The sequence below is a fragment of the Geotrypetes seraphini genome, chromosome 14 (genome assembly GCF_902459505.1).
Source record: "Geotrypetes seraphini chromosome 14, aGeoSer1.1, whole genome shotgun sequence".
NCBI lineage: Eukaryota > Metazoa > Chordata > Amphibia > Gymnophiona > Dermophiidae > Geotrypetes > Geotrypetes seraphini.
The window spans coordinates 33296224-33319926 of record NC_047097.1 but is presented as its reverse complement, the minus strand read 5'-3'; the positions used below and the strand labels follow the sequence as shown (position 1 = coordinate 33319926).

General features: G+C 45.7%; 1 protein-coding gene across 7 annotated transcripts in view; it reads left to right on the top strand.

Moving 5' to 3' along the window:
* LOC117347945 (neurogenic locus notch homolog protein 1-like) overlaps positions 1-23703 on the top strand; it is a 284187-nt gene that overhangs the window by 109009 nt on the left and 151475 nt on the right. For all 7 annotated transcript variants that reach the window (XM_033919452.1, XM_033919449.1, XM_033919455.1 and 4 more), the window contains exons 11-12: positions 10809-10901; positions 17776-17871. In XM_033919452.1, the coding sequence (XP_033775343.1) occupies positions 10809-10901; positions 17776-17871 (189 nt within the window). The remainder of the gene's footprint in view (positions 1-10808; positions 10902-17775; positions 17872-23703) is intronic.

The window sequence follows — 23703 nt, the reverse complement described above, 5'->3', positions numbered from 1 at the left end:
TGGAGAATGTTCAAACAGACTTTCTCAATCGTCACGTGCTAGATCCCGGAGGGTGGTGTCTAAGCCCTGTGGACTTTCAGTTGATAGTACAGTCTTGGAGTCAGCACCTCATGGACCTGATGGCCACAAGTGTCAATGCCAAAACACCCTGCTTCTTCAGTCATCGCAGGGACGGTCAGGCCGAGGGCCTGGATGCTCTGGTTCAACCATGGCCAACAGAGGGGCTGTTGTATGTGTTCCCTCCGTGGCCATTAGTGGGCAGAATTCTTCTTCGCATAGTTTGACATCTAGGCCTTGTTGTTCTGGTGGCTCCGGATTGGTCCAGAACGACCGTGGTATGCGGATCTGGTGAGGCATCTGGTGGCGGATCCTCTTCCTCTGCCTCTCTTGGATGACCTTCTGACTCAGGATCCCATTCCAATGTTCAATCCGGGTCCCTTCTGTCTTACGGCTTGGCTCTTGAAAGGGATCGCCTAGATAAGAAGGGGTATTCAGATAAAGTGATCTCATCTCTCTTGGGGTCCCGGAGGCTTTCTACCTCTCGGGCTTATATGAGAGTTTGGCGTCTATATGAGGAGGTGTGCTGCACATGGAGTGGTCTCTTATCACGCTTCCTTGCCTGCCATCTTAGAGTTCTTGCAGGATGGCCTGGACAGGGGACTGGCTTGGTCTTCTCTCCGGGTTCAGTTTGCGGCCTTGTCAGCCTTTTGTGGGTTGTTGAAAGGTCAACGTTTGACTGCCATTCCTGATGTGATTGGCGTCTTGCGGGAGGCTAAATTTCTCAAGCCTCCTATGCGGCCCTCTGTTACATCTTGGGATCTGAATCTGGTTCTGTCTGTTCTAGTGCGCCCACCTTTTGAACTGTTGGTCGACTGCTCTTTGTAGGACCTTACTCTTAAAGCGGTTTTCTTGGTGACCATTACTTCAGCTAGATGTGTTTCTGAGCAGCAGAGTTTCTCTTGTAGGGCTCCCTTCTTGGAGTTTTCTAGGGAGCGGGTTGTATTGAGGCCTGTTCCTTCTTTTCTGCCAAAGGTAGTTTCTCCTTTTCATGTCAATCAGGCTGTGGTTCTCCCAGTGTTGGGTAGCCGGGAGGGCTTTTCCAAACAGAGACAGTTGCACAAGGTTTATTCAAGGTTCAAGGTTTATTAACATTTGATTTATCGCTAAATCTGATTACAAAGCGATGTACAAAATAAAACATAAAATATCGAGATACAAAATTAAAACTCAATAACATAAGTTTGAGACAGGACAGACTTGAGGTGGAGAGGGAGAAAGGGAAAAGATTACATCTGTCTTAGTTAAGAAAACAAATAGGGCAAAAAACATAAGGGAAGGGTTAGATTAAAATTTAAAATGTTAAAAGAAAATTAAATAATACTAGGAATTAAAAGCGTCTTTAAAAAGGTGTGTTTTCAAAGATTTTTTAAAAGAATGTACGGTAAATCTCTTTCGATTGTAATATATTGTGGGAGAGAATTCCACCATTGTGGGCCCATGACAGAGAACATATCTGATCTTCTTGTTCCTATTGTTTTCAAAGAGGGTATGACTAATAAATTTTGGGAAGATAATCTTAAAGAGCGAGTGGGGTTGTAAGGGATTAGCATTCTTGATATAAACTGAGGCTCATTGTAAGTTAGAGTTTTAAATATAAGCAGCAATACTTTATATAAAATACGATGGCTTATAGGAAGCCAATGAGCATCGATCAGTAAAGGTGTAACGTGATCAAATTTCTTAGCATTGTAAATCAATTTAATAGCAGTATTTTGTATAATTTGAAGACGTCGTTTTTCTTTTTGAGTGATGTTAATTAATAAAGAATTACAGTTGGATGTCAGTCAGGTCCTTCACTCTTATGTGCAGAAGACCAGGGGATCAGGAAATCAGATCATGTCTTTGTCTTTCTCGCGGGTCCTCATAAGAGGGATGGCACTTCTAAGGCTACTATTGCATGTTGGATTAAGGAGACTATTGCTTCCGCTTATCTTCTGAAGAAAAAGTCTGTTCCAGAGTTTCTCAAGGCTCATTCCACTCGGGGTCAGGCTGTTTCTTGGGCTGAGTCTTCTCTAATGCCTCCAGTAGATATTTGTAAGACTACAGTTTGGTCTCTGCATTCCTTTGTCAGACACCGCTGTGTGGATGTTCAAGCACATCAGGACGTGGTATTCAGTGAACGTGTTCTGGTGTTAGCCCTTCGGCTGTCCAACCCTTAATGGGTACTGCTTTGGTACATCCCATTTGTAAGGACGATACCAGTCTACCAGGCGCTACAGAGGGAGAAATTAGGTTCTTACCTGCTAATTTTCTTTCTGTTAGCCTGTAGACCAGATGTGTCAAACTCTGGCCCGTGGTATAATCAAATTTGGCTTGCGAGACAATTGAAAATTCGCAATTAAGCTGGTCTGCAATGGGGGAAAACAGAGGAAGGCACGGCGGGAGCACAGTGTGGAGTCACGAAGTGTGGTGGCCACGAGACTTGAGACATGACTCCACACTGTGCGATGCTCTGCTCCTGCCACGCCTTCCTCTGTTTTCCGCCTTGCCCTGTCCCTACCTGCCTGCCTGCCCTGTCCCCTGTCCTAGCCTACCACTAGACCACCAGAGGGGGGGACAGGGTACAGAGCCTAGCAGGGAGGGGGGACAGGGTGCAGAGCTTGGTAAGGAGTGTGGGGTTGGGTGCAGAGCCTTGCAGGGAAAATTTGGTTCAGAATGGTTTTTTCCTTGTTTTCCTCTTCTAAATCTAGAGTGCGTCTTATGGTCAGGTGCGTCTTATGGAGCATTTAGAAATTAGTTACAGTGGTACCTCAGTTTACGAGTGCACCGGTTTGCAAGTGTTTTGCAAGACGAGCAAAACATTTGCAAAATCGGCACCTCAAAAACTGAGCGCGCCTCGATTTGCGAGCGCCCCCACCCCCTTGAACCGGCACCCTCCCCCCCGCGATCCGGCACCCTCCCGCTGCCATCGGGCACCCCCCCCACCGCGACCTGAGGTCCCCCCAACCCACCCGAACCCTCTTCTTACTTTGGTGTAGCATCCGCACCGGCACTGACACCAGCATGTCCTGTGCTTTGGTGCTGGTGCCTGAAGATCTGCCTCCTGTGCTGGGCCTTGAGCATGTGCTCAAGGCCTGAGAGTTCACGTCGAACGTGAACTCTCACGTCGAACGTGAACTCTCAGGCCTTGAGCATGCGCACATGCTCAAGGCCCAACACAGGAGGCAGATCTTCAGGCACCGGCACCAACGCATAGGACATGCTGGTGCTGGTGCCAGTGCGGAGGCTACACCAAAGTAAGAAGAGGGTTTGGGTGGGTTGGGGAGACCTCAGGTCATGGTGGGGGGGTGCCCGATAGTGGCGGGGGGGTGCCCAATGATGGCGGGGGATGCCCGATGGCGGCGGGGGGTGCCAGATCGCGGAGGGGAGGGTGCCGGTTCGCGGGGGGGAGACTTTGGGGGGAGCAAATCCAGTTCTCGTGGGGGGGGAGCAACGCTGTTGGCCTCGGGGGTGGGGTGGGGGGTGGGAACCTATCAACGCGAGTTTCCATTATTTCCTATGGGGAAACTCGCTTTGATAAACGAGCATTTTGGATTACGAGCATGCTCCTGGAACGGATTATGCTCGTAATCCAAGGTACCAATGTACTCTGAAATTCATTTTACCTTCTTTTCCTTACCTTATGCTTTACCAAAATCGCATTGTTGAATTGCTTGAGATCATTATTGCTTTTGTCTTTTTTTTTTAATTTCTTTATTCATTTTTAAAAACTTATAAGTGTCAGCATATAAAAACATTTTAAACTCAGATACAACACTTAATATTCTGCAAATATCCAGTTCAGAATTTATCTCCCCCCTCCCCTCTAATCAATGACAATCTTTAAACACAGAAAGCAATAATAATCCCGATCATCACATTCCTTACATTTATACAAAGACCAAAATCTACCTCCCCCCCCCTGGCTTGGACATGCATAGTTAAGGGAAAAAATAATATTCATTCATTACAATAATTTGTTAATGGCTCCCAAATATCCTGAAATTTTCTAAAATTCCCCTGCTGTGTGGCTATTACCCTTTCCATTTTATATTTGCGACATAAAGATTTCCACCAGAAACTATAATTCAGTCTACCCCAATTTTTCCAATTATTCGTAATCTGTTTTATCCCAGGACAAGCAGGCAGGTATTCTCACTAGTGGGTGATGTCATCCGACAGAGCCCCGATACGGACATCTTGCAAGCATGTCTTGCTTGAAGAAACTCAGAAGTTTCGAGATGCCCGCACCGCGCATGCGCCAGTGCCTTCCCGCCTGATGCTCCGGGCGTGTCTCCTCAGTTCTTTTTCTTCCACGGAGCTGAGAAGTCTATCTTCAATTTGCGCCCATTGAATCTCTTTTTTGCCTTCTGTTTTGCCGCGGGTTGAGTTCTTTTGGCTCTCCTGTGCATTTCTTTCTTTCTTTGATTTCTTTAAAAAAAAAAAAAAAAAAAATTTTCCTTCCGATACCGGGTCGGCCGCGTGGCTGGGGCCCCGCGCCTTCGACCTTGCGGCGGAGCTTTTCCGGCATATGTCCCGGCCGATTACCGGTTTTAAGAAGTGTAGCAAGTGCCAGCGCGCGATTTCGCTCACGGACCCTCATCGACGCTGCTTACAGTGTCTGGGACTGGATCACTTCCCGAAATCGTGCCGGCCTTGCTCCACTCTGACGGCGAGAGCGTTTAAGCGCCGCTGTCTGCTGTGGGAGTCCATGTTCAAGATGGAAGCTTCATCGGATCCTGCAGCTTCGACATCGACGGGTGCTTCGACTCCTTCCGCGAAGCCCTCTGCCTCCCCGGCTGCTTCGGGCCTCCTGAAACCGGCATCGTTCACACCGGTTTCTGCCCCGGCTTCGGCGCCGGTGCCTTCCTCCGTCTCCTCGGAGCAGGTATCGACCCCGACAGTTCCACCGGTGGTGCTCAAGGTGCCGAAGACTGGCAAGCAGAAACACGCAACACCGAAGGAGCGCGGAGACCGTGCGGAAGGGCCCCCTTTTGGTGCGGATCCCTCCATATCGGCTTTGTTGCGGTCCCTTCTGGAGGCTCAGTTTGTGGAGCTCATGCAGACCATGGGGCCTCGGCTGATTGCCACCATCCAGGGTGACCTTCCAGCTTCGGCTTCGAGGGGCGGACCGCCCCCTCCTCCTCCTCCTCGCCGCACGACCTCGTTGCTCGGCGAGGAGGAGCGGCGAGCGGTGTCCGGGTCCTCAAGGAGGTCCTCCGTTAGTGATATGCCTCTCTTTGGATCCCATTCCCTCGAGGAAAGCCTCGTTTAGTGACCTGCCTCCCTTGGAACCGATTACTCCACCACATGACTCAGTGTGGCGTCCACCTTCGGGGCCACCCAGTCCTGGGCATAGCAGGAAGCAGGACGAGTTCTTCCGAACCCCCTATCAAACCTGGGCGGCGTCAGGGGGGGCGCCAACTCTTCCGCCTCTGCGATCGACGGCATCGAGTCCGATCTGCTCCTTAGAGGCGTCTGACCCAGTTTCTCACAGACGGGCTCGATCCCCTTCCAGGCATCGAGAGGGGCATCGATCCAGACATTCTTCGAAGCATTCCTCTCGGCACTCGACCGTCTCGCCTCAGAAGAAATTGCCTCGGTTGGGGTATGCTGCTTCGACTGGGTCTCCTCCTCCGGGCCCAGAGTTCAAGGACCCCGAGGTTTTCTACTCGTCCTGTTGCTCGCAGGCCTCTTTGGAGCCTGAAGCCTCTTCTTCTTCTAGTCTGTCTCGCAGACTGGCGACGGCGGACCAACTGTCCTTTTCATCGTTCCTCAGGCAGATGGCAGATGACATGGACATTACTCTCGATGCTGGGTCTCGATATTCCAAGGAGTACCTCGATACCATGCACTTGCCTCGTCCTCCGGCAGAGTCCTTGCGGCTTCCCCTGCACAAGCTCCTCGACCAGACCTTCATGCGGTGCTTCGAGTCTCCTTACTCTATCCCTGCGGTCCCTGGCAAATTGGATGTGCGGTACCGCACGGTGCATCATAAAGGTTTCGAGGGTCCTCAGCTTTCTCACCAGTCCCTCCTGGTCGAATCCTCGCTCAAGCGGTCTCATCCTGGCCAGGTCTATGCTTCGGTGCCTCCGGGCCGCGAGGGCAGAACCATGGATAAGTTTGGTCGACGCATCTATCAGAATTCGATGATGGCGTCTCGAGTCCTGAATTACAATTTCCACTTTGCAGCCTACTTGGAATTCTTTCTACCGGTGCTTCGGAAGTTCACTCCGTACATCGAGTCACAGGCCAGGTTTGAGTTTGAGGAAGTGGTTGCTTCGCTGTCCCAACTTCGACTTCAGTTGATGCAATCTGCTTATGATGCATTCGAGCTCTCGGCCCGAGCGGCGGCCTGCTCGGTGGCGATGCGCAGGTTGGCCTGGTTGCGGACCATTGATATGGACCCGAATCTTCAGGACCGCCTGGCGAACGTCCCGTGTGCTGGGGCGGATCTGTTTGATGAATCCATCGAGACTGTTACGAAGAAGTTGTCTGACCATGAAAAGTCCTTCCAATCTATCCTTAGGCCGAAGCCTAAGCCTCAGCAGTCTCACCCTTCTCGTCCGCCGTTGATTTATCAGCGACGTTATCAGCCGAGGCAAACTCCACCTGCGAGGCAACCGGCGAAGTGCCAGCCTCCCCAGAAGGGTCAGCCTAAGTCTCAGTCGCCTGCTGTCCCTAAGACCACTCAGCCTTTTTGACTGTCTCGTCGAGGGCATAACCAACCTCGTTCTGCCTTCCCCTGTTTTTCCCATCGGAGGGCGCCTCCATCATTTTTATCATCGCTGGGAGGCCATAACAACCGACCTTTGGGTCCTTACTATCATCAAGGAAGGATATTCTCTTCATTTCCATCGGGTCCCTTCGGACCACCCTCCAAGAGAGTATCCTTCCAACTTGACTCAGACCGCCCTTCTTCTCTAGGAAGCTCAGGCTTTGCTCCGGCTTCGTGCCGTGGAACCAGTCCCGACGGACCAACTGAACCAGGGGTTTTACTCCTGGTACTTCCTTGTTCTGAAGAAGACGGGCGACCTGCGACCCATTTTGGACCTCAGGGCCCTCAACAAATTCTTAGTCAAGGAGAGGTTTCGCATGCTGACACTTGCTTCTCTCTACCCTCTCCTCGAGCAGAACGACTGGTTATGCTCTCTGGACCTCAAGGAGGCCTACACTCACATTCCCATTCATCCGGCCTCCCGCAAGTTCCTCAGATTTCGGGTGGGACATCTACATCTGCAGTATCGAGTGCTTCCATTCGGCCTGTCCTCATCTCCCAGAGTCTTCACGAAATGTCTGGTGGTGGTGGCCGCTGCACTCCGGAACAGGGGTCTTCAGGTTTTTCCATACCTCGACGACTGGCTCATCAAGGCCTCGTCAGCTCCAAAGGTCATTTCGGCGACCTTGACCACGATCTACTTCCTGCAGAGCTTAGGCTTCGAGATCAATTTTCCCAAATCTCATCTGCAGCCTACCCAGTCCCTTCCCTTCATCGGGGCGGTACTGGACACCATTCAGTTTCGAGCATTCCTTCCTCCTCAGCGCATGGATGCTCTTCTTCGTCTCTGCCAGTCTGTATCTTCTCGCCAGTCCATCTCAGCGAGACACATGATGGTCCTCCTGGGCCACATGGCCTCTACAGTTCATGTGACACCCTTTGCCAGGCTCCATCTCAGGATTCCTCAGTGGACCCTAGCTTCTCAATGGACTCAAGTGTCAGACCCGTTGACTCGACACATCATTGTCACTCCTGCTCTTCGGCAGTCTCTACTTTGGTGGATGACCTCTTCGAATCTATCCAGAGGTTTGCTGTTTCATTCTCCTTCACACCAGAAGGTTCTCACAACCGATTCCTCGACCTATGCCTGGGGAGCGCATCTGGATGGGCTTCGCACTCAGGGATTCTGGACCAGTGTGGACCGACTCCATCAAATCAATCTTCTGGAGCTCAGAGCCATCTTCAATGCTCTGCAAGCTTTTCAACATCTGCTTCACGACATGGTGGTCCTCATTCGCACCGACAATCAGGTCGCCATGTATTATGTCAACAAGCAGGGGGGCACGGGCTCGGCCTCCCTCTGCCAGGAAGCTCTCCGAGTCTGGGATTGGGCGGTTCGCCACAACACCTTCCTCAAAGCTGTCTACATTCAGGGGAAGGACAATGTCTTGGCGAACAAACTGAGTCGTCTTCTCCAGCCTCACGAATGGACACTCCATTCTAAGCCCCTTCATCAGATCTTTGCTCAGTGGGGAACGCCTCAGATAGACCTCTTTGCGGCTCCCCACAATTTCAAGCTGCCTCAGTTTTGCTCCAGGATCTACGCTCCTCTTCGCCTCGAGGCAGATGCTTTTCTGATGGATTGGGGGAATCGCTTTCTGTATGCGTTTCCGCCATTTCCTCTCATTCAAAAGACTCTGGTCAAGCTGAAGTCCGACCATGCCACCATGATTCTGATAGCTCCTCGGTGGCCCAGACAACCTTGGTTCTCCCTTCTACTTCAACTCAGCAGCAGGGAACCGTACCTACTTCCAGTGTTTTCTTCACTGCTTACTCAGCATCAGAGGTCTCTGCTTCATCCCAACCTGCAGTCTCTCCACCTGACAGCTTGGTTCCTCTCAACGTAACTCCTCACCAGTTTTCCCAGACGGTGAGGGATGTCTTAGAGGCTTCCAGGAAGCCTGCTACTCGTCAATGCTACTCCCAAAAATGGACTAAATTTTCTTCATGGTGTATTTCCAATTCAGCGAGCCTCCCTATCCTCTGTATTGGACTATCTTCTACATCTATCTCAGTCTGGTCTCAAGTCGACATCTATACGAGTCCACCTGAGTGCTATTGCGGCTTTCCATCAGCCTCTACAAGGGAAACCTCTCTCTTCTCATCCTGTGGTTTCCAGATTTATGAAAGGACTTTTACATGTCAATCCCCCTCTCAAACCGCCTCCAGTGGTTTGGGATCTCAATGTTGTCCTTTCTCAGCTTATGAAACCTCCTTTCGAGCCTCTGAGCAAGGCTCCACTAAAGTTTCTCACTTGGAAAGTGGTTTTTCTGGTGGCCCTCACATCTGCTCGCAGGGTCAGTGAGCTTCAGGCCTTGGTGGCGGACCCACCTTTCACAGTATTCCATCATGACAAGGTGGTCCTCCGCACTCACCCGAAATTCCTGCCTAAAGTGGTCTCTGAATTTCACCTCAACCAATCCATTGTACTTCCAGTGTTCTTTCCGAGGCCTCATTCTCATCCTGGAGAATCAGCTCTTCACACTCTGGACTGTAAACGGGCTTTGGCTTTCTACTTGGATCGCACCAAGCCATACAGAACTGCTCCTCAACTTTTCGTCTCCTTTGATCCAAACAAGTTGGGACGACCTGTATCGAAGCGCACCATCTCCAACTGGATGGCGGCTTGTATCTCTTTCTGCTATGCCCAGGCTGGATTACCCCTTCCCTGTAAGGTCACAGCCCATAAGGTCAGAGCACTGGCAGCCTCTGTAGCCTTCCTCAGATCGACACCGATTGAGGAGATTTGTAAGGCTGCCACTTGGTCCTCGGTTCATACGTTCACCTCTCATTATTGTCTGGATACTTTCTCCAGACGGGATGGACAGTTTGGCCAAACAGTGTTACAGAATTTATTCTCTTAAGTTGCCAACACTCCCACCATCCCATTGAGGATAGCTTGGAGGTCACCCACTAGTGAGAATACCTGCCTGCTTGTCCTGGGATAAAACAATGTTACTTACCGTAACAGTTGTTATCCAGGGACAGCAGGCAGCTATTCTCACGTCCCACCCACCTTCCCTGGGTTGGCTTCTCTGCTAGCTACCTGAACTGAGGAGACACGCCCAGAGCATCGGGCGGGAAGGCACTGGCGCATGCGCGGTGCGGGCATCTCGAAACTTCTGAGTTTCTTCAAGCAAGACATGCTTGCAAGATGTCCGTATCGGGGCTCTGTCGGATGACATCACCCACTAGTGAGAATAGCTGCCTGCTGTCCCTGGATAACAACTGTTACGGTAAGTAACATTGCTGTATGGCAACCTCTGTCATAATAAGTAGATGCTTATTATTGTTAGAGGATATTTGGCTCTTAGCTCTCATTGACATGCCAAACAGTACAGTATCATACGATAATGCCACCGAATTTTCCAATAAACAATTTATTTGACCCCATATTGATTTCCAAAAAGCCAAAATCAATGGACAGTAAAATAGCAAATGATCTAAAGTCCCAGCTTCAAGATGACAGTGCCAGTATCTATTAGACTTAGAGCTATCCAACTTCTGTAAACGAACTGGGGTCCAAAATGCTCTATGTAACAGAAAAAAACAAGTTTGTCTCATAGATGCAGACACTGTACATCTTATAATCCAAGTCCAAATTCGTGGCCATTGAGATGCAGTAATTTGATGCTTAATCTCAATGCTCCAAATGTCCCAAAGATCAGTTTTTGGCTTCTTATTCATAAATCCAGATATTAATTTATACCAGTGAGCAGCCTGGTGTCCCAGAAAGTCCACCTGAAAACACAAGAACGGCAAACTATACTGATTACTAAGATTTTTCCATTCAGGGAACCCTACCTGAATGGCCTGCTTCAGCTGCAACCATGTATAATTTTGTGATTTGTAAGACCAAATTTGTGTTACAACTGTGAAAAGTCAAGCAGCTTACCATTAGAAATAACATCATCTAAAGTGCGTATACCTGCCTTCATCCAATATTTCCAGATGACCTTAAATCTTATTGCTTTTGTCTTGCTTTTTATAGGCTTATGCAACTCGAGCTGTAAATTTGGGTTGTGCAAAGAACCAGGAGTGTGTTCTTGCATGAGTGGATACACTGGAGAGAAGTGTGAAAAAGGTAAGAGAACCAAGAGGCAGGGAGGAAACTAGATGGGCAGATAAATTGCTTTATTCCAGGACAAGCAGGCAGCATATTCTCACTGATGGGTGATGTCACCGACAGAGCCCCGGTACGGACCACTTCAAAAGTGCATCGCCACTTTAAGTCATTAGAAAGTTTGCGATAGCCCGCACCGCACATGCACGAGTGCCTTCCCACCCGACATAGGCGTGCAGTCTCTTGGTATCTTAGTTTCCGTGGAGCTAAGAAGATGCTTTTCAACGGCCGTTGAAACTATTTTTGCCTTCTCACTCGCACGTTTGTGACTTTTTAGTCATTTTCATGTTTCTTTTTCTTCCTTTAATTTTACCTTTCCTTTGGTTAAAAAAAAAAATATATATAGGGTATATATATATTTCTTTTTCCCCTCGTGGGTTTTTGGCCCAGAGGGGCCTTTTCGCCTGCCTTGACCATTGATTTCAATTTGGCTGCAGAGGTGTTCCCGTCGATGTCACGCCCGCTGACAGGATTCAAGAAGTGCGGTCGCTGTGCTCAGCCCATCTCTGTAACTGACACGCATCGCTGGTGTCTCCAGTGTTTGGGGCCAGAGCACCGTCCTGAGACCTGAAAAACCGCCTTCTACAACAACAACGACTATTTGGTATCGCCATGGAAGGGGAGCCGATACCGCTACCGACACCAGAGGAGCCGAGCAAAATGACACTGCGCATATTGACACCGACTGAGATTCCTCTGGTGTCGCAGCACACAGTGAGTAAGCTGGCTAAAAAGCCTTCCCCTACTCTATCTGGGACTTAGATCAAAGTAGCAGTGAGCCAAGTCCTACTGACCTCGAAAAAGTCCTGTAAGTGCTCCGATATTGGTGAGTGCCTCGACATCGGCCTCCTCATCGCAGAAGCGTAGCGTGGCACCGAAGGTACCAGCAAAGAGGTCAGTTCTCCCTGAAGCAAAAGATTTACAACTTGCTATGGGAGGAACTGGGTGAGCATTTCCAGATGCTGGTGCTGATGCAGCTTATGCCCATGTCGACACCGACTCTTCTGGTGCAGGTCTGGTCTGAGCCCATGACTTCGACTGCACCTACATCTGATGCTACCCCGGTGCGGAGATCTTTGACATGGCTCCATGGCACCAGCTCCACGGCACCAGTCCTCGACACAAACATCTCCAGAGGAGATTCCGGTGCTGTCCCGGAAGGCATTGCGTAAGATGAAGCCGAGCCTTCGACACCATCCTTGTTGGGAGACTCTGAGCATGACCCACTCTTCTCTGATGATGGTGATTCTTCTGGTTCTGATTCACCTCAATGTTCTTCTCAGGAACCTGCTGTTTTTTTCTGAGAAGTCCACTTTTTCCAGATTTCTTTGTCAAATGTCTGAAGTGAACTCTAAACATAGTAAGCAGTTCCTGGAGGCTTTAGACTATGAGAAACCACAAAAAAAACTACTCAAGCTTCCTCTTCATGACATTTTGCGAGAGACTTTCTATAAAAATCTGGAAACCCCACTATCAATTCCTGTGGCTCCTTGAAAATTAGAATCTTTGTATAGAGTGTTTCCTATTCCTGGTTTTGACAAACCTTAACTTCTCCATGAGTCCCTAGTTGTGGAATCCACCTTGAAGAAGTCTACAGGGGCTAGTGTCTACCCATCTGTGCCCCCTGGCAGAGAGAGCAAAGCAATGGACAAATTTGGTAAACGCCTTTATCAGAATGCCATGTTGGCCAACCGATTTGGAAACTATAATTTCTATTTTTCCTTTTACCTGAAATATCTTTAACATTTTATTAAACATGTTTCCCTATTTCAGAAATATATCCCGGAACACAAGCTTCCTGCTTTTCAAAAACATATTTCTGATCTTTTTCAATTAAGGATGTATAAGGTTCGCTCTCCTATGACATGTTTGAGCTTACCTCCCACACTGCAGCCATGTCGGTGGACATGAGTCGCTTTGCCTGGCTCCTTGTCTCCGAATTTGATGTTAATCACCAAGATCGCCTGGCAAATGTCTATCTTGGAGATGAACTTTTCAGCCCATGAGACCAGATGGGCCCTCTAGTCAAGCCTAAGAAGAAGCCTCCACCTCCTCGTTCTTTTAGGTTGACTCCTTCCTACCAACACAGGTTTGCTTTAAGGCTCCTGCTCCTACTCCACCTCAACCTTGAAGGCAGAAGAATCAACCTCATCGACAACCTAAGCAACAGGCTGCTCCTCAAAAATCTGCATAGCCTTTTTGACCTGTTTCTTCATGAATCAACACTCAGTGGTCTGATATGTCAGTATAAAGCTTGCTAAGGGATGATAAGCCTTGAAAAAACCTTCTGTAGGTGAAACATGTTGGCTCCTATTTCCCTGAAAAGAAGACCACAATTAAAAGCTATGTACTCTTGAAATATGCTAGAAGGGTTGTTAAATAAAATTTTAAATGTAAAGTTGTTAGAAAAATTGATAGCGGCTCCAGTAAGGAGGTAGTACATAAAGCCTAAGGCAGTGAAAACTTTTGAGCCCAGATGGTACTTCTGAGGAGCTGGAGGTGGAGGTGAAGAGTTTGAAATATATACTGAACTTGGTATATATCTTGGTGAGAGTCTTCAGGGCATAGCCACAGTCAGTATTTTGCATCCTCTGCCTCAGCCCATCGGAGGCCGTCTCCAACTTTACATCACTCATTGGGAACTCATAATCTTAGACCTCTGGGTCTTAAACATCATTTGTTAGGGTTACACGCTCCATTTTCACACTCTGCCTCCAAATCACCTGCCAAGAGAGTCTGTTTTGGATCCTGCACAGTCCTCTCTTCTTCTCCAGGAGGTTCAATCCCTTCTGCTGAATGCCATTGAGGAAGTTCCTCTTTCTCAGCAGAACTAGGGATTCTACTCCCATTACTTCTTAGTCCCAAAAGAGATGGGAGAACTGCGACCCATTCTGGATCTCAGAGATCTTCACAAATTTCTAGTCAAGGAGAAATTCTGGATACTCTCCCTCGCCCTGCTTTATCCACTTCTCAATCAGATGCTCCCTGGATCTCAAGAAAACCTACACACATATTCCAATTCATCTGGCTTCCAGGAAATATCTCTGTTTTCAGCTAAATCAACGTCACTATCAGTACAAGGTCCTTCCTTTCGGCCTGGCATCTTCTCCCAGAGTTTTCACGAAGTGCCTGATTGTAGTAGTCGCATCTCTCGGATCACACGGTCTCCACGTCTTTCCGTACCTGGACAACTGGTTGATCAAAGGCTGTTTCATCTCAGGAAATGGTCTAAGCAACTTCTCAGACCATTTTTTTTCTACAGGTTCTAGGATTGAAAGTCAACTTCCCCAAATCACATCTCATTCCAACTCAATGTCTTCAGTTCATTGGAGCTATCCTAGACACCACTCTCAGGGCATTTCTTCCTCTGGATAGGCTGAATGCTCTCGTCCACCTCTGTCAACAAATGCTCTCTCTTCAATCCATCTCTGCGTGACGCATGATGGTTCTTCTGGACCACATAGCTTCTACTGTACTTGTGACACTACTAGCAAGGCTACATCTTCGCACTCCTTGGTGGACCTGCGTGTCTCAGTGGTCTCAAGTGGAAGATCGTCTCTCATAGCATATATCTGTACCATCATCTCTTCTGCAATCGCTTCAATGGTGGATGACCTCCTCCAATCTATCCAGAGGTCTCCTTTTTCACTTGCTTCCTCATCACAAGGTACTCACAACGGATGCATCTCCTTATGCTTGGGGGGTACATATGGACAACCTTCAAACCCAAGGTCTTTGGATTACCAGGGAACGGAAATTTCACATCAATTTCCTAGAGCTCAGAGCGATGTATTATGCCCTCAAGGCTTTCCATCATCTTCTCTGCCCTCAAGTCCTCCTCCTTCGCACAGGCAATGTACTACATAAGCAAGTAAGGAGGCATTGGCTCTCTCCTGTTATGTCAGAAGGCCCAGAAAATCTGGACGTGGGCGACTGCTCACAATGCTCACAACCTTTTCCTAAATGCTGTCTACATTCAAGGAGAGAAGAATTTCCTAGCAGACAACCTTAGCAGAATTCTTCAGCCTCACAAATGGACTCTCAACTCTGGAGCTCTCCAATCCACCTTTGCTCAATGGGACACTCCACAAGTGGACTTGTTTGCGGCTCCCCACAATCACCAGTTGCCTCAATTTTGCTCTAGACTTTACTCTCCTCTCCTTCTGGAAGCCGATGCCTTTCTCCTGGATTGGACAGGCCTGTTTCTCTATGTATTCCCTCCAACTCATCTCATTTTAAAGACTCTGTTCAAACTCAAACGAGAGGCAGCCACCATGATTCTCATTGCTCCTCTGTGGCCCAGGCAACATTGTTTCTCCCTTCTACTTCAGCTCAGCTCCTGGGAGCCCATACCTCTTCCAGTTTTTCCTACTCTGCTTATTCAGCATCAAGGATCACTTCTACATCCCAATCTGCAATCATTGCACCTGACAGCTTGGTTTCTCTCGGGCTGATTCCATCTGATGTACATCTTTCTCAGCCTGTTCAACATATTATTGAAGCCTTCAGGAAACCAGCAACCCAACAATGTTATCAACAAAAGTGGACTAGGTTGTCTTCCTGGTGTCTTCATCATCACGATTCAACTTCCTTATCAGTGGATTTGGTGTTGGATTATCTGCTTCATCTGTCTGACTCAGGACTCAAATCTACATCTATCAGAGTCCATCTCAGCGCTATTACAGTTTTTCATATACCAGTTGAGAGAAAGCTTCTCACTGCTCATCCTCTGGTTTCCAGATTCATGAAAGGACTTTTTAATGTTAAAGTACCTCTCAAACCTCCTCCTGTAGTCTGGAACCTTAATGTGATTTTTTCCAGGTTGATGAAGCCTCCATTTGAATCAATGGTCACAGCTCATCTTAAGTTTCTCGCCTGGAAAGTTGTCTTCCTTATTGCTCTCACCTCTGCCAGGAGGGTCAGTAAGTTGCAAGCATTGGTGGAAGATCCTCCATTCACAGTTTTCCACCATGATAAAGTGGTTGTCCGCACACATCCAAAGTTTCTACCGAAAGTGGTCATGGAGTTTCATCTCAGTTGATTGTTTTCCCAGTTTTTTTTCCCTAAGCCTCATTCTCATGCAGGAGAAACGGCATTATATACTCTGGACTGTAAATGTGCTTTGGCCTATTACATCGACAGGACAAAGCCTCATCGTACTTCTCACCAACTCTTCATCTCATTTGATCCTAACAAGTTGGGGCATCCTGTTTCCAAAAGAACGATTTCCAGCTGGCTGGCTGCTTGTATATCATTCTGCTATGCTCAGACTGGACTGGCACAGGAGAGTCATGTCACAGCCCATAAAATCAGAGCTATGGCAGCTTCTGTGGTTTTCCATAGATCTACTCCCATTGAGGAAATCTGTAAAGCTGCCACCTGGTCCTCAGTTTATACATTCACATATCACTATTGTCTGGAGTCTTTCTCCAGACGGGATGGGCATTTCAGCAAATCTGTATTAGAAAATTTATTTTCCTAAAGACCAACAATCCCACCAGGGTAGGCCTGGCTGGGCCTCCGCGTGTTTGGATCGCCGGACTAGATGGGCCCAAGGTCTGATCCGGTGCAGGCATTTCTTATGTTCTTATCCCATTCTAGTTACCGTATTTTTTGCTCCATAAGACGCACTTTTTCCACCCCCAAAAAAGGGGTGGAAATGTAAGTGCGTCTTATGAAGCGAAGATACAATTTAAGCCTTCTGCCACAGCCGCATTTTTAACCCCCCCCCCCCCTACGCTGCCGCCACATACTTTTAACCCCTCCGCCATCGCATATTTTTTTTAAAAAACAACCCACCACGGCTGCATATTTAATTCCACCCGCCCGCCTGCTCGTTGCCGTTGTATCTGGTGGTCTAGCAAATTTCCCGGCCAAAAGTGCAGAGATCAGGAGCAAATCTTCCGCGCTCCTGTCAGGGCCATCATTGATCTCCGAATGGCTGCAGTTAGCTCTCTCAGGACACGCAAACTAATTTCAGCCATTCGGAGATCGGCGTGGGCCCAGGCAGGAGCGTAGAGGATTTGCTCCTGATCTCTGTGCTTCTGTCCTGTGCGCCGCTGGCTGGGAAAGATGAGAGGGAGGAATTAAAAAGGTACCTAGGGGGTATGATTAAAGGTACGGGGGAGGAGGATGATTAAAAAGTACTGGGAGTACATAGGGGATGATTTAATGTACTGAGGGGCACTTGGTTATATGGGGGGATGATTTAAGGTACTGGGGGGCACGTGGTTGTATGGGGAATGATTTAAGGTACTGAGGGGCACATGGGGGTATGATTTAAGGTACTAGGGGTATGTGGGGCTTGCCTGCCAGCCTGCCTGTCACTAGGCCACGAGGCCTGCCTGCCTGTCCCTAGGCCTGCCTGCTCTGTGCCCTGCCCCGGCCTACCACTAGACCACAAGAGGAGGGGGACACGGTACAGAGCCTAGCAGGGAGGGGGGACAGGGTAAAGAGCCTGGCAGGGAGAATTTGGTTCAGAATGTTCTTTTTCTTGTTTTCCTCCTCTAAATCTAGGGTGTGTCTTATGGTCAGGTGCGTCTTATGGAGCGGGAAAAATATGGTATTCCATGACAAAAATTTAAAAGCTGATATATTAGGCGTTTGCAATAAGGATGTTCCAAAATGACAAGGGATCCACCGTCTCAGAGTGGATTAGTTGGTTCAAAATTTGTTTATGTAAGTTTATAGATTTTGTGCTTGAATTTTAATTTACTGTAATTTTTTTGTATTTTTATGAATTGATGATTATGATTAAATGGAAGACAACTTTTACCAAATAAATAAATGTTTCTGTGTGCTGTTTTTTATTTTATTTTATTTTATTTTTTTGCAGCTACCTGTGATTCTCTATGCATAAATGGAGGGACATGTCATTCCTCAGGGAATTGCTTATGCCTGGCAGGATACCATGGAAGATTTTGTGAAAAAGGTGCGTGTTGACAAGATTCTGAACACATGGTTAAGTAAGATCAGATGTTAAGAGTTCAGTTTCTTATTATATGCATCTACAGTTGATGCCTTATTTGTCTGTTTCAGCAGAAATACCACATAAGGATATAAGAACTGCCATATTGGTTCAGGACAAAGATCCATTAAGCCCCATATTTTCTTTCCAGCAGTGGCCAATACTGGTCAAACATGCCTGGCAAGATCACAAAGAATAGCTAAATAGATTCCATCCTGTTTACATAAGTAGTAGCTTTTCTCAAGTCTGTATGGTTAGTAAAGGTTTATGGATGTTTCCTCCAGGAACTTGTCCAAAACCTTTTTAAACTGCTTTCACTGCCTTTATTGTCAAAAATTCCAAAATGTCAACCTTATTTATCACAGGACAGGCAGTCCCTGAGTTAAGAATAAATTACATTTTTAAAGCTGTTCTTAATTCAGATTTGTATGCAACTCAGAACTTGTAGATTTTAAGTTTCTTGCTGCTTACCTCTGTTCCCAACTGACAAAAGGGCCAACTGTTCCTAGTGTTCCCTCTAAGGTATAGCATACACAACCACACATCATTCTTAATGTGGCCATGCATCATTCCTGAATCTGCTGCAGGAAAAGTGTAGGAGTCTGTGCCCCATTGGAAATACTGCTCAGTGAAATCAAATGAAGCTGTGCCTGCGTTCTTAAGTATTCAAAGATGCGGGTTCAAATAATTTTGGAGAGAGCGAATCATTCTTAGACGATGAAAGCCCCTTTATCATCTTGGTTGCTTGAGTACCTGATTGTAAAAACCGCTTAGATAATCTTGATAGGCGGTATATAAAATCCTTATAAACTTGAAACTTGCTCTTCTTTGAACCTTTTCTAGCACCGTTATATCTTTCTTGAAATAAGGAGACCAGAATTGAACGCAATACTCCAAATGAAGTCACACCACGAAGCAATACAGGGGCATTATACCATTCTTAGTATTGTTAACCATCCCTTTTTAAATAATTCCTAGCATCCTGTTTGCTTTTTTGGCCGTCGCCACACATTGGGCGGAATGTTTCATCTTGTTGTCAATGACACCAAGATCCTTTTCTTGGGTGCTAACCCTCAAGGTGGGCCCTAGCATCCGGTAACTGTGATTCAGGTTATTCTTCCCAATGTGCATCACTTTGTATTTGTCTACATTAAATTTCATCTGCCACTTGGAAGCCCAGTTTTCCAATTTCCTACGGTCTGCCTGCAATTTTTCTTTTTCTTTTTTTAATTTCTTTATTCATTTTTTCATATTACAACAAGTGTATCAGAAAAATACATATAATCTTATAAACACACACTTGATTTTCCTTCATGAATACTTTAAGTATAATATATCATATTTATATTCATATTTTTATAATGTTTTAGATAATATGTAAATCATTTAATATGTATGACAAATATAAATAAAATTTTTCACAATCCACATGAGTAAATTTAAAGCAAACCAGAGAAAATGTTTCTTCACTCAATGTGTAATTAAACTCTGGAATTCATTGTTATGAATGTGAGAAAAGCAGTTAGCTTAGCAGGGTTTAAAAAAGATTTGGATACTTTCTTAAAAGAAAAGTCCATAAGCCATTATTACAATGGACTTGAGAAAATCCACTGCTTATTCCTAGGAAAAGCAGATAAAATCTGTTTATTCTTTGGGATCTTGCCAGATACTTGTGACCTGGATTGGCTGCAGTTGGAAACAGAATACTGGGCGTGATTGATCTTCGGTCTGCCCCAATATGGCAGTGCTTATGCTCATATATTCTTACTAGTCTTTAAGCCCATTACATTAACGGGTGCTAGAATAGATGTGTGTCTTTCTTTCTTTCTCTTTCTCTCCTTGGCCACTGTCTGTCTGTTAATATAATAACATAGTAGACAATGGCAGATAAAGACCCGAATAGTCCATCCAGTCTGCCCAACCTGATTCAATTTAAATTTTTTAATTTTTTTCTTCTTAGCTATTTCTGGGCAAGAATCCAAAGCTTTACCCGGTACTGTGCTTGGTTTCCAACTGCCGAAATCTCTGTTAAGACTTACTCCAGCCCATCTACACCCTCCCAGCCATTGAAGTCCTCCCCAGCCCATCCTCCACTAAACTGCCATATACAGACACAGACCGTGCAAGTCTGCCCAGTACTGGCCTTAGTTCAATATTTAATATTATTTTCTGATTCCAAATCCTCTGTGTTCATCCCAAGCTTCTTTGAACTAAGTCACAGTTTTACTCTCCACCACCTCTCTCGGGAGCGCATTCCAGGCATCCACCACCCTCTCCGTAAAGTAGAATTTCCTAACATTGCCCCTGAATCTACCACCCCTCAACCTCAATTTATGTCCTCTGGTTTTACCATTTTCCTTTCTCTGGAAAAGATTTTGTTCTATGTTAATACCCTTCAAGTATTTGAACGTCTAAATCATATCTCCCCTGTCTCTCCTTTCTTCTAGGGTATACATGTTCCCGTCTCCAGAGATTTGTTGAACAAGTCTTTAATAGGTCTCGCCAGAACCTCTCTGAGCTCCCTTAGTATCCTGGGATGGATCCCGTCTGGTCCCATCGCTTTGTCCTCCTTCAGTTTTTCAAGTTGCTCATAAACACTCTCCTCTGTGAACAGCACAGAATCTACTCCATTTTCTCATGTAACTTTGCCAGACAATTTTGGTTCTTCTCCAGGATTTTCTTCTGTGAACACAGAACAGAAGTATTTGTTTAGCACATTTGCTTTTTCCTCATCACTCTCCACATATTGGTTCCCAACATCTTTTAGCCTAGCAATTCCATTTTTCATCTTCCTCCTTTCACTAATATATCTGAAAAAATTTTTGTCTCCCTTTTTTACATTTTTAGCCATTTGTTCTTCCGCCTGTGCTTTCGCCAGATGTATCTCTCTCTTGGCTTCTTTCAGTTTCACCTTGTAGTCCTTTTTGCACTCCTCTTCTTGGTTTTTTTTATATTTCACGAACTTTTGCACTCCTCTTCTTGGTTTTTTTTTATATTTCACGAACACCAACTCTTTCACCTTTATTTTCTTAGCCACTAGTTTGGAAAACCATATCGGCTTCCTTTTTCTCTTGTTTTTATTGATTTTCTTCACATAAAGGTCCGTAGCCATTTTTATCGCTCATTTCAGCTTAGACCACTGTCTTTCCACTTCTCTTATGTCCTCCCATCCTATCAGCTCTTTCTTCAGGTACTCTCCCTTTGCATTAAAGTCTGTACGTTTGAAATCTAGGACTTTAAATATCGTGCGGCCGCGCTCCACTTTAGCCGTTATATCAAACCAAACCGTTTGATGATCGCTACTTCCCAGGTGAGCACCCACTCGAACATTAGAGATACTCTCTCCATTTGTGAGGACCAGATCCAATATCACTTTTTCCCTTGGTTCTGTCACCATTTATCTGAGCAGAGCATCCACAATCTCCCTATTTCTTTCCAATTCCGCAGACGGAACATTCCAGTCCGCATCCGTCAGGTTGAAATCTCCCAACATCAGAACCTCTTCTTTCCTTCCAAACTTTTGGATATCCACAATCAGATCCTTATCAATTTGCTGCATTGAGTCAGAGGTCTGTAGACTACACCCATGTAGATAGAAGTTCCATCTTCTCTTTTCAGAGCAATCCATATCGCTTCTTCCTCTCCCCAGGTCCCTTGCATTTCAGTCGCTTGGATATTGATCTTTACATAGAAAGCTACTCCTCCACCTTTTTTGACCATCTCTGTCCTTCCTAAAAAGATTATATCCCGGTATGTTTGCATCCCATCCATGTGATTCACTGAACCATGTCTCTGTGATAGCGACAATATCTAGATCTGCCTCTAACATCAGGGCTTGCAGATCATGAACTTTGTTGCTTAGACTGCGAGCATTTGTGGTCATCGCTTTCCAGCTATTTTTCAGCGATAATCTCCTTTTTCGTATGGATTTTTGTTTCGTTTCACTTTCCGTTGCAATACTGAGAAATGAGTTGCTGATATTGTTTATGTTGCAGTCTTTACTACTATCACATCTTTTCTTTTGCCAGGGGTGGTCTCTATAATTGTCCTTCGTACATACATCACCTCCACTTTCTAGTTTAAATGCCTAGAAAAATATTGTCTAAATTTCTCTACAAGGTTTCTTTTTCCTGCTGTAGTAATATGTAGCCCATCAGTGCAATATAGCTTCTTGTCCTTCCATGTATTTCCCCATCCTCCTATGTACCTGAAGCCTTCTTGATGACACCAGGCTTTTTAGCCATCTATTAAAGTTCTCTGTGTTTTTCACTCTTTGCTCTCCCTTTCCATATGCAGGCAGTATTTCAGAAAAAGCTAAAGTCTTTACAAAAGGTTTCACTCCCTCACCAAGCTCCCGAAAAGCTTTCTGTGCTGCAAGTGTGGAGTTGTTGGCCAGGTCATTTGTTCCCAGATGGATAACAACATCAGTGTTAAAATCCTTAGTTTCTTCCATAATTATAGTCTTTTTTTTTTTTTTTAAATCTTTATTCCTTTTTATTTCTCTCAACAAGTGTACAATATTATTACAATTAATTCACATAACTCACTTGACATTATTATACATGTTTTAATTCCCCCCCCCATCTCCCATCCCTTCCCATATCAATAAAATAATCTATCCAAACATATACATACTTAGACATCCCTCTTCCATAATACAATTAATCATACTTTAACCTATCCCTCCCCCCACCTTTTCTTCCTCAAACTCTTTTTTCATTTTATTATATAGATTAATGCACAACAAATATATCTCATCATATTACATATATCCCCTAATATTTCATAACAACATATTTCCAATAATTTTACCCCCTTTCCTTTTCTATTCATACATATATACCATATTTCTTATATCCATTAATCAATTGAAATATACCGCTATTTAATTGGATTATCCTATTCCCCCCACCCCCCATTTCTACAAATTATCCCCTAAGGAAAAAGAATAAACCTTAATCATTATAATATTCAATTAATGGCCTCCACACCTCCTGAAACCTTTTAAAATTCCCCCTCTGTACTGCAAGAAATCTTTCCATCTTATACATATGGCATACTGAGTTCCACCAGAAACTACAATTCAGTCTAGAACAGTCTTTCCAATTAGTCGTTATTTGCTGAATTCCCACACCAGTAAGAATCATCAATAATGTATTGTTTGCTGCAGATATTTGGCATTTAGCCCTCATGCACATTCCAAAAACCACTGTCATAGGACAATGCCACATGACTCTCCATCATTAGGTTAACTTGATCCCAGATTGATATCCAAAATACCTGAATACATGGACAATAAAATAAAAGATGGTCTAAAGTTCCAACTTCAATTTTACAATGCCAGCATCTATTAGACTTAGAGCAATCTAATTTTTGTAATCTCCTTTTTCGTATGGATTTTTGTGTCGTTTCACTTTCCTTTGCAATACTAAGAAATGAGTTGCTGATATTGCTTATGTTGCAGCCTTTACTACTATCACATCTTTTCTTTTGCCGGGGGTGGTCTCTATAATTGTCCTTCGTACATACACCACCCCCACCTTCTAGTTTAAATGCCTAGAAAAATATTGTCTAAATTTCTCTGCAAGGTTTCTTTTTCCTGCTGCCCATCAGTGCAATATAGCTTCTTGTCCTTCCATGTATTTCCCCATCCTCCTATGTACCTGAAGCCTTCTTGATGACACCAGGCTTTTTAGCCATCTATTAAAGTCCTCTGTGTTTTTCACTCTTTGCTCTCCCTTTCCATATGCAGGCAGTATTTCAGAAAAAGCTAAAGTCTTTACAAAAGGTTTCACG